The sequence below is a fragment of the Geotrypetes seraphini genome, chromosome 1 (genome assembly GCF_902459505.1).
Source record: "Geotrypetes seraphini chromosome 1, aGeoSer1.1, whole genome shotgun sequence".
NCBI classification, from domain to species: domain Eukaryota; kingdom Metazoa; phylum Chordata; class Amphibia; order Gymnophiona; family Dermophiidae; genus Geotrypetes; species Geotrypetes seraphini.
In genome coordinates this window covers 43,776,198-43,793,896 of record NC_047084.1, presented here as the reverse complement: position 1 = coordinate 43,793,896, position 17,699 = coordinate 43,776,198, and the positions used below count along the sequence as shown (strand labels likewise).

Sequence of the window (17,699 nt, the reverse complement as noted above, 5' to 3'; positions counted from 1 at the left end):
TTTCATAAACTGCAAAAGATTGCAGAAAGAGGAAGACAGGCAAAAATACATGGAAAAGATGAGAGATGCTGGTTGAGTAGTCAGGAAAGCAAAGATACAAATGGAAGAAAAAATATGACATGTTAAAATGGGGAGACAAGACATTTTTTTAAAGATATATCAGTGATAGAAATGTAAAAGTGGCATTGCGAGACTCAAAAGTGAAGGGGAGGAATATGTAGAAGCTGCTAAAGAAAAAGCTGAATTGCTTAACAAATATTTCTGTTCTGTATTCACGGCTGAAGATCCGGGAGTGGGACCACAGAAAACAAATGTGAATAGGGATGGTAGAGTGATAGACCCTGATCAATTTTCAGAAGGCTGCGTTTCTGAGGAGCTAGATAAATTAAAGGTTGACAAAGTGATGGATCTGGATGGTATATATCCGAGGGTGCTGAAGGAACTTAGGGAAGTTTTGATGGCTTCGCTGACTGACCTTTTCAATGCTTCTGTAGAGTACCGGAGGACTGGAGAAGGGCGAATGTAGTCCCTCTCCACAAAAGTGGAAGTAAGGAAGAAGCAGGGAATTACAGGCCGGAAAATGTGACTTCTATGGTAAGCAGATTAGTGGAAACGCTTTTAAAACGGAGAATGGTGAAGTCTCTGGAATCCAGTGGATTACAGGACCGAAGGCAACATTGATTCACTAGAGGCAGGTCTTGTCAGACAAATCTGAACAATTTCTTTGACTGGGTGACCAGAGAATTGGGTAGAGGGAGTGTGCTAGATGTAGTATATTTAGATTTTAGCAAAGCCTTTGACAGTGTTCCATACAGATGTCTAATAAATAAACTGAGCCCCAAAGTGACGGGCTGGGTCAGGAACTGGTTAAGTGGAAGACGACAGATGATAGTGGTCAATGGAGATTGCTCTGAGGAAAGGGATGTTACCAGTGGAGTGCCTCAAGGTTCTGTTCTTGGGCCTGTTTTTAACTTTTTTTTAAATTTATTATTATGCAATTTATTTCTTTATTTATTAATTTCTTTATTCTTTTTCAAACTTACATCAAGTGCACAAAAAGAACAACATGAAATACTATCATATAACACTTGAACATCATACATTATATTCTTAATATGTAAATTAATTAAAAACCCTCCCCCTCCCATCTTTCTATACAATCATTAAAACTATCATATTCCTTCAAAATTTCAATTTCGCTACGTCTTATCTTCCAATCCCCCCACCCCCCCCTATGTATATTATCAAAGAAAAATGATACCTATTCACTATAAAAATCAATCATCGGTCTCCATATCTTTAAAAAAATTTTAGAACTTCCTTTCTGTATTGCAATTGCTCTTTCCATCTTGTAAATATGACACAAGGAATTCCACCAAAACGTATAATTGAGATTACTATAATTTTTCCAGTTATTAGTAATATGTTGCATAGCAACACCCGTCATTATCATCAAAAGCTTATTATAAACAATATGTTGGGTATGATTTGCCTCTTTGCAGATGATATGAAAATCTGCAATAGAGTAGAAACCCAGGATGGAGTGAATAACATGAAGAAAGACCTAACGAAGCTTGAAGAATGGTCTGAAATTTGGCAGCTAAAATTTAAAGCTAAGAAATGCAAGGTCATGCATTTGGGCTGCAAAAACCCAAAGGGTACAGTTTAGGGGGTGAAGAACTTATGTGTATGACAGAAGAGCGGGACTTAGGTGTGATTGTAAGTGATGATCTTAAGATGGCCAAACAGGTTGAAAAGTGACAGTTGCATAGAAAGAGGACTGACCAGTAGGAAAAAGGAGATATTGATGCCCCTGTATAAGATTCTGTTGAGACCTCATTTAGAATATTGTGTACAATTCTGGAGACCACACCTTCAAAAAGATATAAAAAGGATGGAGTTGTCCAGAGAAGGCTATTAAAATGGTGCATAGTCTTTGTCATAAGGCATATGGGGACAGATGTATAGATCTCAATATGTATATTTTAGAGGAAAGGCGGGAGAGGAGAGATATGATAGAGACTAGAGAATAACATGAGGACAAATTTTTCCCCGTCTCTGCGGGAACTCATTTTCCTGTTCCGTCCCCGCCAGGTCTTTTCCTATCCCTGCCCCATTCCTGCAAGCTCTATCCTCATCTGCACAAGCCTCAGACACTTTAAAATGGTAAGTGTTTGAGGCTTGTGTGGTTAAGGCAGAGCTTACAGGAATGGGACAGGGATATTGCCAAAACTAATGGGGACAGGGACAAATTTGCCCCTTGTCATTCTCTAATAGAGAGGTTTAAATACCTACGTGGCATAAATGCGCATGAGTCAAATCTTTCATTTGAAAGGAAGCTCTGGAATGAGAGGGCATAGGATGAAATTAAGAGATGATGGGTTCAGGAGTAATCTAAGGAAATACTTTTTTACAGAAAGGGGGTGGTAGATGTGTGGGCAGACTAGACGAGCCATTTGGCCTTTATCTGCCATCATGTTTCTATGTTCCTTTACACATTCAGACCAAAGATTCTTCCAGCACAAGTTCACTGTCTCTGGGTTGACAGCTTTCATCACTCTTTCAATGACATTGGTAGCAGGGGCAATAATGAAGTCCTTCCATGTTTTCATAATGTTCTCCTGTTGTCCATTGCACATTTTCATAATATCCTTCAACATTTTCATAATGTTCTCAACATTGTCCATTGCATTGACAAACATGGAATTCCCTCCCACTTTATTTAAGGGAGGAGAAAAACCTTGATAAATTCAAAAGTCAACTTAAGAGTTTTCTTTTTAAAGACGCTTTCAATTCTTAATTGAAATGCCAATTACTCTTTACAACTCCCTTTCACTTCAGTCAGCTATAAATAAATATTTTGTTTCCCCATCCATTCTATGTTTTTACCCTATCGTCCCCTCCTTTCCTATTTTAAATTGTATTTCTTCCCCCTCTATCCCAATGGTTCCTGTCTATATTTGTCTTGTTTTTTAAAATGATTTTTTAAAATGATTTTTAGAGTTTTATTATATTACTGTTAATTTTATCATGTATTTTCTGTAAATGTAAATCGCTTAGTAGTTACGATAGGCGATTAATCAAATAATGAATAAAACTTGAAACTTGAAACTCTCCATTGAATACTGTGTATAGTTTGCTTTGAATGTCCTTATTACCCCCGGTCGTGAGGCTGGATGAGAGATGTTGTGTTGGGGGCATGTAGACGAGCTCAACACCCTCATGTTTAACTCATGTGGTTCTGGGTGTCCAGAGGCATTGTCCAATAACAGCAGCACCTTGAATTATTTTCCCTTACTGGCAAAATATTTTCTTACTTCAGGCACAAAACACTGATGAAACCACTTGAGGAAAAGTGTTCTCGTTGTCCAAGCCTTATTGTGCATCTGATAAACAGGCAGTTGAAACTTATCTTTTCCCTTCAAGGCTCGGGTATTAGCGGCTTTATAAATCAGTATAGGCGTTATCATATCATCTGCTGCGTTTGCACAAAGTAGTATGGTTAGTCTATCTCTTGCAGCTTTGAAGCCTGATGCTTGCTTATCCACTTTACTAATGAAAGTCCTCTGTGGCACTTTCTTCCAAAATAGAATGGTTTCATCAGCATTGATTGCTTGCTCTGGTTCATATCCCTTCTCTTCAGTAATTTCCTTTAAGGTGAAAGGGAACTCTCTAGCTGTCTCTTGGTTGGCAGATGCTGCTTCACCTGTCACTTTCACATTAGACTCTACATGTGCCGGAATTTATCAAACCACCCTATACTGACCTGAAAATCCATAGATTGCGACTGTTCCCCTTGCCTTTCCTTCAAGTTATCTTACAGACTTTGCCTTTCCTCTTATCTACACAGAGTCTACAGGAATTCTCTTCTTCCACCAATCCTGCACCCATTTAAATGTTGCAATTTCCACATGAGATTGCTATCTCACACAACATGCAATGTCTTTGCACCCACTGGTGTAGCTGCAGCAGTGGCTTTACAGATTGGCTTTCCCTTATTTATGTATCTAGCAATAGATTCATTAATGCCATAATGCTGAGCAACTGTGTAGGCTGAATTCGCTCTACAAAGCATGTCCAATAATTCAGCCTTTTCTGGTAAGGTCTTCACTTTTTTTTTTTTTTTTTTTCTCCATCTTGGGAGCGCACTCTGTAACACTAGGAACCTTACATTTTATACTGTGAATGCGGAGAGAAATCTGACTGTTCCTGAAGGAGAGGCAATACCAGATATATCATTGATCTCAAACTCGCAGCCCGGGGGCCACATGCGGCCCGCCAGGTACTATTTTGAGGCCCTCGGTATGTTTATCATAATCACAAAAGTAAAATAAAACAGTTTCTTGATCATATATCTCTTTAGCTATAAATTACAATATTATTATTAAGACTTAGCCAGAAGGAAAGATTTATAAACTATTTTTTCTGAGGCCCTCCAAGTACCTATAAATCCAAAATGTGGCCCTGGAAAAGGTTTGAGTTTGAGACCACTGAGATATATCGAAGTTAAATTTTGAAAAAAGTTAAAGTTCGCTAAAGAAATACACAACATAGGGTCAGTGCAAGGCAGCCTTATATATATATATCTGCCTTGCACTGACCCTATTCCCCAGCTATCAGAGTTCTTGAGCTATCAGATGCTCAAGGCTCAGCCCAGGCAAGAGGGAGGATCTTCGGGCACCGGCATATCCTGTGCGTTGGTGCTGGTGCCGGTGCCAGATCAGGATAAGGGATTGTGTTTGGGTGGGCGGGGGGGGGGGATGCCGGTTCTCGGGAGGGGGCATTCACTGGTGGGAGGGGCGATGCTGGTTCTCGGGGTGTTTGGAGCTGCCTTACACTGACCCTATTCCCCAGCTATCAGAGTTGCTGTCAAAACCTATTCCAGCCCTTCCAGATCTGTCTCGTCATATAAGAACATAAGAATAGCCTTACTGGGTCAGACCAATGGTCTATCAAGCCCAGTAGCCTGTTCTCATGGTGGCCAATTCAGGTCACAAGTACCTGGCCAAAACCCAAGGGATTTGAACCTATGGAAGATGGGAACAGGGCTTTTACCCAGAAGTCCATCCGGCACTGGCTACACTACCCCAGTGCTGAAGTTGCCATCAAGTTCCACTAAAGCCCATCCTGATCTGTCTTGCCATATAGGGGACATAGGCAGTAGAAGTCCGTCCAGCATTGAATTCACTTCTCTACTGTTGGAGCTGCCATTTAAACACCACTTCTGGCAATATAAACAAAGTTATGTCTATTGATCTGCCAAGCTCTTCTTTTATCCCAATATTACAATAAGAAAGAAAGTCCTCCAAAGCTGCTTTAATCCGATAGGTATGCTATTTCTCTCTCTGCTTTTGTTTTGGGATCCTTCTCAGCTTGAGTAGGCTTGGGACCACTGACAGCTCCTCCACTTGGGATAATGTGTCTCACATTCTAGGTACTATCTCCTTCCCCATAGCTGTCATGCACAGATTGCAGATGTGTCCTTCTTTATGAATTGGAATTAATTCTATCTTTTTCATATCTCCATATCTCTGGGGTCCATTAAAGCTTTATTCAAATCAGACATCTGCTCTTTCTCAGGTACCCCAGGCATTTCTGCTTCTACAGGAGTGGGCCCCTCAAATTTCTTGGGCTTAGCCAGGGCTCCCTTGCTTTGGACCTGCTTGAAGCCACTATATACTCTCTGTGGACCCAGGAAGGCTTCTCTTTGTTAACTTTCCCTTAGCACCACCATCACCTATACACTTATGACCTTCCCTCTCCTCCTCTTCTACTTCAGCCTGCAAATTCTCTATCACTGGGTATATTCTGGGATGACAGAACAACAGTTTTACTAGTGAGAGGTGTTTCTAGGGCCTGGGAAAATCTTGAAAACCGAACGGGTTGCAGACTTGACCAACATTGACCCTACCTTATGTAGTAAAAATAAGGCATGTTTTCTAAGACTTAACCTTTTTATATATCCCATAAAACCAAATACCTTGTACTATTTGGGGGTAATTTTATGACACATGCCTAGAAAAATTTCCAAAAAGCACATTTTAATTTATACTTGTCTAAAAAAGACATTAGAGCCTTCATTCCTTGAAAAAAGGTAGTTGGAATTATCCCCAATAGCACAAAGTACTCTCACCTGCTCTAAGGTGAGTACATTTGTTTTTCATACTGTAGATTAAACATGCGTAGTATAGTTTTCACCGAGATTTTGAACATGTTAGATTGAAATGCTTTTGGGGTTTGAACATATTGGCTCTTCATGTTATGCGTATTATATAGTTTACTGTCGGAGCCTGTGTCTCTGGCTGTAACCTTGAGTGTAGGATAATTTCATACTGTTGAAGACTGAGAAGGTAAATGCATGTTATGTTCAGCCTAGTAATTTATTTTCTTTGTCCATGCATTGTCTAGCCAAGGTCCATTGCTGAAAAGCCTACTTGTTCAGGGCTTGCTGCAGTTTTCAGTTATTGTCTTAAGGCATTTTATGGAAAATGGGACAATTTTTCCTACAGGTTCATTTTTTTTTTCCTTTTCTGCACTTTAACAATTTAAGGTTATGTAACGTTTTTTATATATATATATTTTATGGGCTGACTAACCATGCATTTTTGTTCTTGATTTTCATACAGGCTTCCATTTGAGTGGAACAGTGACGGAGCCTGCAATGCAGTCAGAGCCAGAAACTGTTTGCAATGTGGCCATCAGCTTTGATCGCTGCAAGATTACCTCAGTGACCTGTAGCTGTGGAAACAAGGACATTTTTTACTGTGCCCACGTCGTGGCACTTTCCCTTTACAGGATCCGCAAGCCTGATCAGGTCAAACTGCATCTTCCTATTTCAGAGACACTCTTTCAAATGAACCGAGACCAGCTTCAGAAGTTTGTACAGTATTTGATCACAGTGCACCACACAGAGGTTTTACCAACTGCTCAAAAATTAGCTGATGAAATTCTGTCGCAGAACTCGGAAATAAACCAAGTCCATGGTGAGTTGTGCCCCTTTCTACTTGTTCATCCTTCAGTTCCTCATCTACATAGTAGGGGGAGGTTTTGTCTTTGGACTGTGGTTATGAACAATGTTTTGTATTAAGATATAGAGTGACTGTTTTGTAAAAATATTGTGTTGGTGGTATAGTGGTTTTCTAAATTTCAAATTAAGCTGTTAAGTCAATATTAAAATCAAGCCAGGATTGGTTGGTGTACATCCATTTCCTTATTATCTTATATCTTCAGCTTGGAGAAAAGACAGGTGAGGGAAAATATAATAGAGGTCTATAAAATGCTGAGTGAAGTGGAATGGGTAGACATGAATTGCATGTTGACTCTTTCCAAAAATACTAGGACTAGTGGACATTCAATGAAGCTACTTAAGTAGTAAATTTAAAACAAGCTGGAGAAAATATTTCTTCACTTAACATTAAATTAAACACTGGAATTTACTGCTAGAGAATGTGCTAAGAGCAGTTAGCTTAGCAGAGTTTAAAAAAGGTTTGGATAATTTCCTAAAATAAAAGTCCATAAGACGTTATCAAGCTGGACTTGGGAAAATCCACTGTCTGTTTCTAGGATAAGCAACATAAAATCTGGTTTACTGTTTTGGGATCTTTCCAGGTATTTATGACCTGGATTGACCATTGTTGGAACTGGGTACTGGGCTTGATGGACCTTTTGGTCTGTCACAGTATGGTAATACTCATGTTCTATTACATTTATACAGGAGTCTGTAGTTTAGCTGTTGATTCCCACTAACTGTGAAACTGCAGAGGGGTGTCTCCTTAAGACTTCGAACTCCTCCCTTTCTGCAGTAGAGAACAGCTCCCTCTTCAGTTTTTCCTTTTGCAAGCGAACTCAGAAGGTGTGCTCTTTCTATTTGTTATTTTTGTGCATTTTTCTATTGGTTTTTTGGATTTCTACATGGTTTTGGTGCTCTGAGGTCCTCTTCTTGGGCCTACTCTGCCGGGGAAAGGACACAGTCCTGCGTGGGTGGACTGCTGCTGCCAGGTCAGTCTCATTGAGTACCCGTGGAACCAGCCTGCTGTTTGTCTCTTCAGGAGCTTGAAATCCGTTCTCCTGAGAGCTATTCAACCACTGATTTAATCGGACATGAGCGCAGGCTGTGGGGCCTGTATATAACAACCCTTCGGGTTGCGTAATTTCTCCCCCTGTCACTGTGAGGAATTTTGGGGGTGGGAGTTGGCGGTTGAGGTTCTTTTGACTGGCAGCCAGTAGATTTCCTTCGGTCCAGATATGATACATTTCAGAGGCAGAAATCCTTTCCCTGCAGGCACTAGAAGTCATAGTGAGTACTCCCATTATTTCCTATGGAGAATATCAGAAAGGGGGTGGGGGGTTGTCTGGAAACCTCATTTTTAAGGGTTTTCTGAGGTTAGGATTCAGTTTCACTTCTTCCAAAACCCTAAATTCACTATTTGTTATTTTTGCATTTAGCTCCAATGGCCCGTTTGGCATGAATTTCCTGATAGTGACCATCTTGGATTTTTAGCGATCTTTTTTAAACTTCATTTTTTCAGCCTTAAAACCACTCAATTTGCCTAGAGTTCACCTCATGGATGTCTTGGGCCATTCTAGCCTCAGATCCTGTGTTTTTTGCATGAATTTACCGGTTGAGGAACGGATGTCTCAGGCCATTCTAGCCTCAGATTCTGTGTTTTTTGCATGGATTTACCAGTTAAGGAGTGGCTGTGTTCCATGTGCCACATGGCATGAGAGGAAGGGGTGGGAGCTTCAGGCTCAGCTCCTATTCAGTCCTCCATGGCTTTGGAACATCCAAAGCCCTAGAAGATCCAGTTTAAGGGGAAGAGATCCTGTTCAAAAGAGCTGAGCAACGATGGGGCGAAGCGCAAGCGAGTGGTGGCAAAGGCATCTCCTATCCCCCAGCCTGGGGTTGTACAAGGAGTCTTGGGTCCTCCAATGCAGGGTTTTTCTGATTTTGGCTGCCTTTTATTGAAAGCCTAATTAACAGGACCAGGAAGTGCTGCACTGCTTACAGATGTGCTGGCTCTGCCTCAGGGTGATCCATCTTCAAAGCAGGTGCCTCCTCTTCATTCTACGTCGGCTCTTAGCATCAGTAACCCTTTGGAGTAGGACTGTGATGGTTGGAAGTCCCTTTCCATGCCTTTATTGTCACATAGCTCTTCGTCTGTGGATGGTTTGGGATCCCTGTTGGGGTCTGGTAACCAAGGGGGCTGGAGTGGCGGTGGATCATTGCGATGATCCCTCGGTGAGGTGCCTTTTAAAATTGGTTTCCATTTCTCATGTTAATTTCTGACACCCTCTCTCTATGTTGAAGCTTGATGCCCAGCAGCCTTCCACCTCTGTGTTCCATTATGAGTGGCACTAATGCAGAGCCAAACATTTTTCCTGCTCATCCGGACATCACATCCTTAGTCACTAAACAGTAGGAGTTGCCTGAAGGCTCTCTAAAGTTGGCCAGAACTATGGTGAGCTCTTGTGGCTCACTCCAACCATCTAAGCTCTGTCCTATGGCTCTGGACTTCCAGCAGCTGTTGGTACAGCAGAAGGTGGACTCCGCAATAGTGCAAGTGACCAAGTACACCTCCCTTCCTAGCAAGAGTGGAGTGATACTAAAGGATGCACAGTACTGTAAGCTGGATGTGATCCTTAAAAGACAATTTGAAAGTGCTGGCTTTGGGTATCAAAGCTGCAGCAGCTACCTCTTTCTTGGCATGGGCCTGTCATACCAGATTACGTAGTTCCTCGGAGCTTGGGGATTCCTATCCCCACATGTTTAAGAAAGAGTAGATTGTGGCTGATGCTCTTTATGACATCATCAAAGTCCTGAGTAAGTTTCGGCTTACAGAGTATCTGGCGGGCAGAAATGGAGTATCAGACAATGGGTGGGTGCCTCGGCTTCCAAGGCTACTCTAGGCAGGTTGCCCTTGAAGGGGCAGATTGTTTGGCAAGGAGCTAAACAACTTCATGATCAATGTGGTGAATCACCATCCCAAATCCCTCCTGTATTACAGGGCCATTGTTCTGCCAGAGGTGGCAGAGGTACTTTTTGTCTCTCTAGGAGATCCTTCCAATTTTCCTTTGGTTACTTATCTCAGAGGCCCTTTCATGGGTCCAGACAGAGATTTGGCAGTTACAGGCACCAGCAGCTCATGGACTCCCTTGCTGGCTTGCCCCCAAGATGCAACAATGGCTCTAGGGTGATGGCTGCCACTCCTCATATCAGCGGGCGACTGTAAGCTTTCTGGAAGGAATGGGAACAGATTTCATCCGACCATTGGGTTCTGAACATTATTTCAGAGGGGCACAAGATTGTTTTCTTGGCCCCCTCCTAATCTGTTCCTCAACTCTCCAGCCGGACGGCTAAAGGAGGTCAGAGTCTGAGTGACAGTGCAACGACTCTTAGATGTTCATGCCATAGAACCAGTTCCTGAAGAAGAATCTGGCTCAGGCAGATACTCTTTATATTTCATTGTGCCCAAGAGAGGTACTGAAAACTGGAGGCCCATTCTGCATCTGCAGTCTGTGTATGAGGCTCTCAAGATCCCCTTCTTTCGCATGGAGGCAATCCACTCTGTCATAGAGGCGGTGGCTCTGGGAGAATTCCTTGCCTCTCTGGATTTGACAGAGGTATATCTGCACATCCCCATCTTTCCTGATCACCGGCAATATCTGAGATTTTACATTCTTCAACAACAGTTTATGGCACTCCTTTTTGTTTTAGCCACAGTTCCCTGCACCTTTACCAAGCTGATGACAATTGTAGCGGCCTGCCTGTACAGGATGGATGTCCAGGTACATCCTTACCTAGATGATTGACTGATCAGGGCCCCCCTCTCTGGAGGACAGCGAGTACGCAGTTCAGCAGGTGGTGTGCCCCCTGCAGTACCTGGGTTGGATAGTCAACTTTCAAGAGTGTCACCTTCATCTGACTCTGCTTTGAATATCTGGGAGTATGGTTTGACATAGCACAGGGCCATATTTTTCATCCCAAGCCACACAAACAAACTCAGGAAGCAGATTGTGGAGATCTTGGCTCTTCTGACTCCCATGGCTTCAGTGGTGGCCTCCCTGGAGGTTGTTCCTTGGGTGAGAGCTCACATGCACCTACTCCAGTACTACTGTCTCTCCAGGTGGTTTCTGCAGTGCTACTCCCTGCAGACACAGCTCTCCTGGACTGCAGAGGCAAAGTGCAGCTTGTGTTTTTGGCTCCAGGGGGAGGCCTTGTTGAGGGGTATGCCTCTCAGAATCTACGAATGAATGACAACAGATGCCAGCCTAAACAGCTGTGGTACTCTCTGCTGTGGTTGCCTCCTCCTCCAGAGGAAGTGGTCCCCATTGGAGAGCAAGTGGTCCATAAATTGTCTGGAACAGAGAGCCATATGGTTGGCTTTGCTGGAGTTGCAATCCTTCCTTTCAGGGAAGGCAGTCAGGGTGTTTTCAGACAGTGCTACCACAGTTACTTATGTGAACAGACAAGGAGGCACCAGAAGTGCTCCTCTTCGCCCGGAGGCATGTTGATAGCTCTCTCACTTGCCCATGTGGCAGGGGTAGAGAACATCCAAGCCGACTTTCTCAGCAGGCAGACTCTGGACTCAGGGGAGTAATGTCTGTCTCAGAGGGCGTTCTCCCTCATTATTCAGACTTGGGGCAATCTGGACAGGGATCTAATGGCCATGGTCAAGAATGTGAAAGCATTTTGCTTCTACAGTTGAAGAGCCAAGCGGGGAAGCACAGGGCTAGGTACCTTAGTTCAGCCCTAATTCAGTCGGCTTGGATGTTCTCTACCCCTGCCACATGGGCAGCTGAGAGAGCTATCAAGTGACGTTTCACCCACAGGAATAACTTACATGCCTCCAGGTGAAGGGGAACATTTCTGTTGCTTCCTTGTCTGTTCACATAAGTCATTGCGATGGCATTGTCTGAAAACATCCTGACTACCTTCCCTGAAAGGAAGGATTGCAACTCCAGTAAGGCCAACCAAATGGCTCTTCGAGCAGCTTTTCTGTTTTTCTACCATAGGCCATGGTGGGTCAGATCATTCGCAGGATAGCGACCCATCTGGGACTGGTGATTCTGGTGACCCTCATACCCCGCTTTGGTCTTACAGCATGGCTGTTGAGCACAAGGGCCTGATTCGTAAGGTTATTCAGAGGTTGTGGTTACGACTCTCCTTGGGTCAAAGAAGCCTATTATTTTTGCTACTTATGCTAAGACACAGGTAGAACCTAAGAAGGCTCCCATTCCGGTGATCCTTGCATTCCTGCAGGCCAGCCTTGAAAAGGGCTTCTTTCTATGTGAACCGCCTAGAAGTCAGTTTGACTATGGCGGTATAGAAAAATAAAGTTATTATTATTATTATTATTATTAGTTTTGTTTCTTAAAGTGCATGTAGCTTTCGGGCTCAGAGAGGCCTGCATTCTCTGGCATCTTGTCCAGATGTCACTCGGATTTTGAGGGCGGCTCTCAGATTGACCCCCGTTACATAGACCTTTCCCATCTTGGGACCTCAATGTGGTCATGAAGTACCTGTCCCGTGCTCTGTATGAGCCTCTGACAGAAGCTTTACTGTTGGACCTTATGGTTAAGACAGTGTTTATGGTTGCCATAGTCTTGGCAAGAAGAATCTCAGAATTACAGGTCCTCTCTTGTAGGGAACCCTTTCTCCATTTCACAAAGTTGGGTGTTTCTCTGTGCACAGTTCCTTCCTTTCTTCCAGAGGTAGTTTCTGCCTTCCATGTCATTCAGAAGCTTCATTTGCCTGCTTTTCATCCTACGGGTTCAGCAAAACTGGATACACTCTTGTGGAAGCTGAATGTGCACAGAACCTCGCTTAGCTCTCTGCAGAAGACTAATGCCTCTAGACTTTCTAATGCCTCTAGACTTTCTGATTATCTATTTGTACTGACCTGCCACTCGAGATGAGGCAAGCTAACCTCTAAAGCCTCGATTTTGCCAGATGGATTCGCATGGTAATTTCTTCTTCCTACATTGCCTGCAGGAAACAGCCTTCTATCGCAGCTCATTCGAAAAGAGGTGTAGCGGCTTCCTGGGTGGAGTCCTGGGCTGTCTCACCTGATGAAATCTGTGGAGAAGCTACTTGGGCTTCTCTTCACACTTTTTATGGAATTCTACAGAGTGGATATGATGGCTTGAGAGGGTGCTGCTTTTGGATCCTTGGTTCTGAGGGCAGGCTCATCTGTCCTTCCCTAAACATCTAGCATTGTTTTGGTATGTCAGCTAAAGTATGGACTTCTGTGTCATTTAGCAAAATGCCTCGATAATCTTGTTTCTGTTAACATTGTATACACACGTCTCTAGCCCCCTACTAGTTGCACTTGGCAGGTTGGCTCCTAGCTCCTCATGTGCATAATTTGTTGTTCAGTGTTAAGTTGTTAAATGTTTATTAATCATTGTTCTTTTATCATAAGCTACAGAGCAGAACAGAATATGATTTGTTGCCAGGGAAGTTCCCCGTGCCCCTCCTTCTGTTTTCCTCTGTTTCAGTGGAGTTTCATTGCTTTGATAGCAACCAAAGAGGGAGCTGTTCTCCTCTGCAAAAGGGGAGGAGCTCAAAGTCTTAGAGAAACCCTTCTGCAGTTTTGCATTTAGTGGGAGTTGACAGCTAAAGTACGGAATCCTGTGTATATTAACAGAAACAAGATTATCAAGGTAAGAACCTAATCTTTCGTATTTATAATCTTATTTGTTACCAAAACATTAGTGAACAGTACATGAACTCTTAAGTGACTTACAGTACAAATATTAATAAAGATCACTGTCGTCCTGTGCACCTCCACCCATGCCAGACCATATCCAAGCACCAACAGTCTGACAGTGAATATCTGGGTTTGCGGTGATAACCTGGAAGTGTGGGTACAACTGATATTCAATGCTTTACCTGCTTGCTTTTTATGTGATCCTATTTGCCTGGTAAATGTGCAAACACCAATACTGAATATCTCCGTTACCCACATAACTTCTAGGACCACCCCAGCACTTCTTGGACATTACCAAGGCAGTCAGACTGATATTCAACAGCCCTGCTGCCCTGCCCTGCCCTGCCCAGCATCGTTTAAGCCAGTGGTCTCAAACTCAAACCCTTTGCAGGGCCACATTTTGGATTTGTAGGTACTTGGAGGGCCTCAGAAAAAAATAGTTAATGTCTTATTAAAGAAATGACAATTTTACATTAGGTAAAACTATAGCTTATAAATCTTTCCTTTTGGCTAAGTCTTAATAATAATATTGCAATTTATAGCTAAAGAGACATATGATCAAGAAACTGTTCTATTTTACTTTTGTGATTATGATAAACATACCGAGGTTCCTCAAAATAGTATCTGGCGGGCCGCATGTGGCCCTCGGGCCGCAAGTTTGAGACCACTGGTTTAAGCTGAGTGAAACTTCTCCTGCCCACTTAAACAATGATGAATATCCATCCCAGCATTTCGTCAGCAAGAGATCTGTTTGCAGTATCCGATGAGCAAATCCTGCTGAAAAATAGATTTTGTTGTAGAAAGATGATAAAGTTTGCAGGCACTTTGGGGATTTATACATTGTTATTGCACTAGTGAATGCATGTTTACTATGGGTTTAGTGCAACTCGGAGTAACTGTTCTCTCCTCAAGATGTAATGTCAGTTCTTGGCCATGTATTCCAGAAGTTACCAATACGTAAGAGGTATTTTATAGCAAACTAATACTTAATGTGTACATAGCAGGAAACACTTCAGAGTGGATTTGATATAAATCACGACTTAAATCACTAGTCAGACTTGTTTTAAATCATGGTTTTCTATAGAAAGACTCATTCTTTTTGATATCTTAATATTTACAACCAGATGAAGGCTTCATTTTTTGAAAATGACTTTTCAATTTAATTTTACAGTTATATCAAAATATTACTGACTTGATTATGCAGGTACAAGATCCTTTATCCAAAATCCTTAGGACCAGGCATATTTCAGTTTTTGGAGCTTTTCGGTTTTCAGAATGGAGCTTGTACCTGTACCGTATGGACTCCCTCCCTCTTCCCCTCACCCCCACTTTGGGATGGAGGAAGAAGAAAGGAGTGGCATGCTGATGGCAGGGAGATTAATGGGTCAAGGTGGGGGCCTGACGGCAGGAGAGCTGCCAGTTCGGGGGTGGGGGGTGTCTGACAGCTGAGGCAGCAACAGAGAGGGGATGTTACTGGAAGGGAGGACAAATACACACACCTGCAATTGGTTTCAGCATGTGTCACGGGAAAATTGACTACAGTGGTGCCTCGCATAACGGACGCCTCGCACAGCGAACGCTGCGCACAACGAACTTTATGTCTTGATCCGTACAACGAACTTCGTTTCACACAACGAAGTCGCCCGAGCTGCATCCTTCCGCGCAGGCACTGCGCTTAACTGCCCTCTCTCCGCCTGGTTCCCTCTTGCCCCCCCGACTCCCCGACACGATCGGGGCAAGAGGGAGCTCAAGCCCTCTTGCCCCCCCGACTCCCCGACACGATCGGGGCAAGAGGGAGCTCAAGCCCTCTTGCCCCCCCGACTCCCCGACACGATCGGGGCAAAAGGGAGCCCAAGCCCTCTTGCCCCGCCGATTCCCCGACACGATCGGGGCAAAAGGGAGCCCAAGCCCTCTTGCCCCGCCGATTCCCCAACTCCCCGACAATATCGGGCCAGGAGGGAGCCCAAGTCCTCCTGGCCACGGCGACCCCCTAACCCCACCCTGCACTACATTACGGGCAGGAGGGATCCCAGGCCCTCCTGCCCTCGACGCAAACCCCCCCTCCCCCCAACGACCGCCCCCCCCAAGAACCTCCGACCGACCCCCAGCCGACCCGCGACCCCCCTGGCCGACCCCCACGACACCCCCAACCCCCTTCCCCGCACCTTTCTGTAGTTGGCCGGACAGACGGGAGCCAAACCCGCCTGTCCGGCAGGCAGCCATCGACGGAATGAGGCCGGATTGGCCCATCCGTCCCAAAGCTCCGCCTACTGGTGGGGCCTAAGGCGCCTGGGCCAATCAGAATAGGCCCGGGAGCCTTAGGTCCCTCCTGGGGGCGGGGCCTGAGGCGCAGGTATCGGTGGGTGGCTTATTTGCGGGGGGGTGCCTTATTTTACATTTTTTTCTAAAAAGGGGGGGCTGTCTTATTTGATGGCCCTGCCTTATCATCGGGGAAACACGGTAGAAAAAAAAAAAAATGAACAGTTAAGTCCCAGTTTTTGCCGCTGAGACTCTGCCCTCTCACTGTAAAATTAGACTCTACTTAGTCTGTCTTTAAATTTAAAAAATGTGTGTTGTTTTAAAAAACAATTATGTTTTTAGATGTATCTAAATAAAAATAATAACCAAAAATTTATCTTTTTTATGTCATCTTAGCATATTTTATGCTGCAGAACGAATTATTTTTTTTTACATGTATTCCTATGGGAAAACGCGTTTCACATAACGAACGTTTCACATAACAAACTTGCTCCTGGAACCAATTAAGTTCGTTGTGTGAGGCACCACTGTACTTCCGGTTCACATCAAGTTTCGGGTTTTGGAATTTCAGATATAGAGTCTTGTACCTGAACTATTAGAAATACATAGATTAAAAATTATGAAATTATTGCAAGGTGAACTATTTCAAGTTTAATAAGTTAGTCATTCATATTTGGATAATTTTTCTGCTGTACTTTATTGAGAGGAGAAAAATAATAATCATCAAAGCACTTCTGATGATGATGATTCATTCAGACCACCAGGCCTTGCATTTCTTTGTTGCAATGTTTGCATTTTGCATGCATATCTGCCTTTGCTCAAAGGTAGAAGAACTTTGCTAAAATATTCCCAAACTGTGTCTCTCTTTTATGGCTTGCTGCCATTATAGGCTTCCTCCTCCAAGGTGAGAATAATATGATAACCTCAGGATATACGCACAAAGATCCCAAGACTTGTGTATTCTGCTCAAAAGGTTTCACTTTCATTTTTACTGCTTGCCTCTCCCTCCTCACACTTAGCTCCTTGTTCAGATATTTACACTGATCACTTAAGAGGTAAAGGGTTGATTGTGTACATTGATTTGCAAAGGAACAATGGGGCTAAGATCTCTTCCTCAACTGTATATTTATAGCATTTTCCTGTGAAGAAGCAGCATGTTATCTCTGCAGAGACAATTTCACAGTTTTGAGAAATGCAAAACCAAGCATATGTGATCATATTTTCTAAATTAATGGAATTCATTTACTAAAAAATTTAAACATTGCATAAACATATAGCCTCATGCTACATAATTAAAAACTAATCCTTATTTCATGATGAATAACTTTTGGACTATATTGTATCTTAAACAGAAAACTATATTTTTTACATAGATATTTTTTCCCTCAGAAAAACATTTTATTAAAAAAAAAAAATCTAGTTTTTAAGAAAAATCATTGATTTTTATCCACCCCGATTCGCCTAATCCTGGAGTAGTTTCTAAATATGAGCTAGTATAGGAGAAATAACAAAACCTATGTTCAAAGGTAGAAAACATTTTGAAAACTTAAGCAGCATCCAAAATTTTTAGGAGCCTTTTGGGGAAATTCTTTATCAGTTCTATCTTTTGTTCTCACCTCTTCCTGCAGCTTTTCTACTTGTTATCTTCTCTTTTATAGCCTTGTGGCTGCTTCTGATTAGAGAGCTGCACGGGAACGGGGACGACGGGAATCCCGCGGGACCCGCGGGCAT

General features: G+C 43.1%; 1 protein-coding gene across 1 annotated transcript in view; it reads left to right on the top strand.

Moving 5' to 3' along the window:
* Nucleotides 1-17,699, top strand: part of ZSWIM6 (zinc finger SWIM-type containing 6) — a 457,051-nt gene that overhangs the window by 217,351 nt on the left and 222,001 nt on the right. The window contains exon 2 of the mRNA XM_033930539.1: nt 6,627-6,983. Coding sequence (XP_033786430.1) covers nt 6,627-6,983 — 357 coding nt within the window. The remainder of the gene's footprint in view (nt 1-6,626; nt 6,984-17,699) is intronic.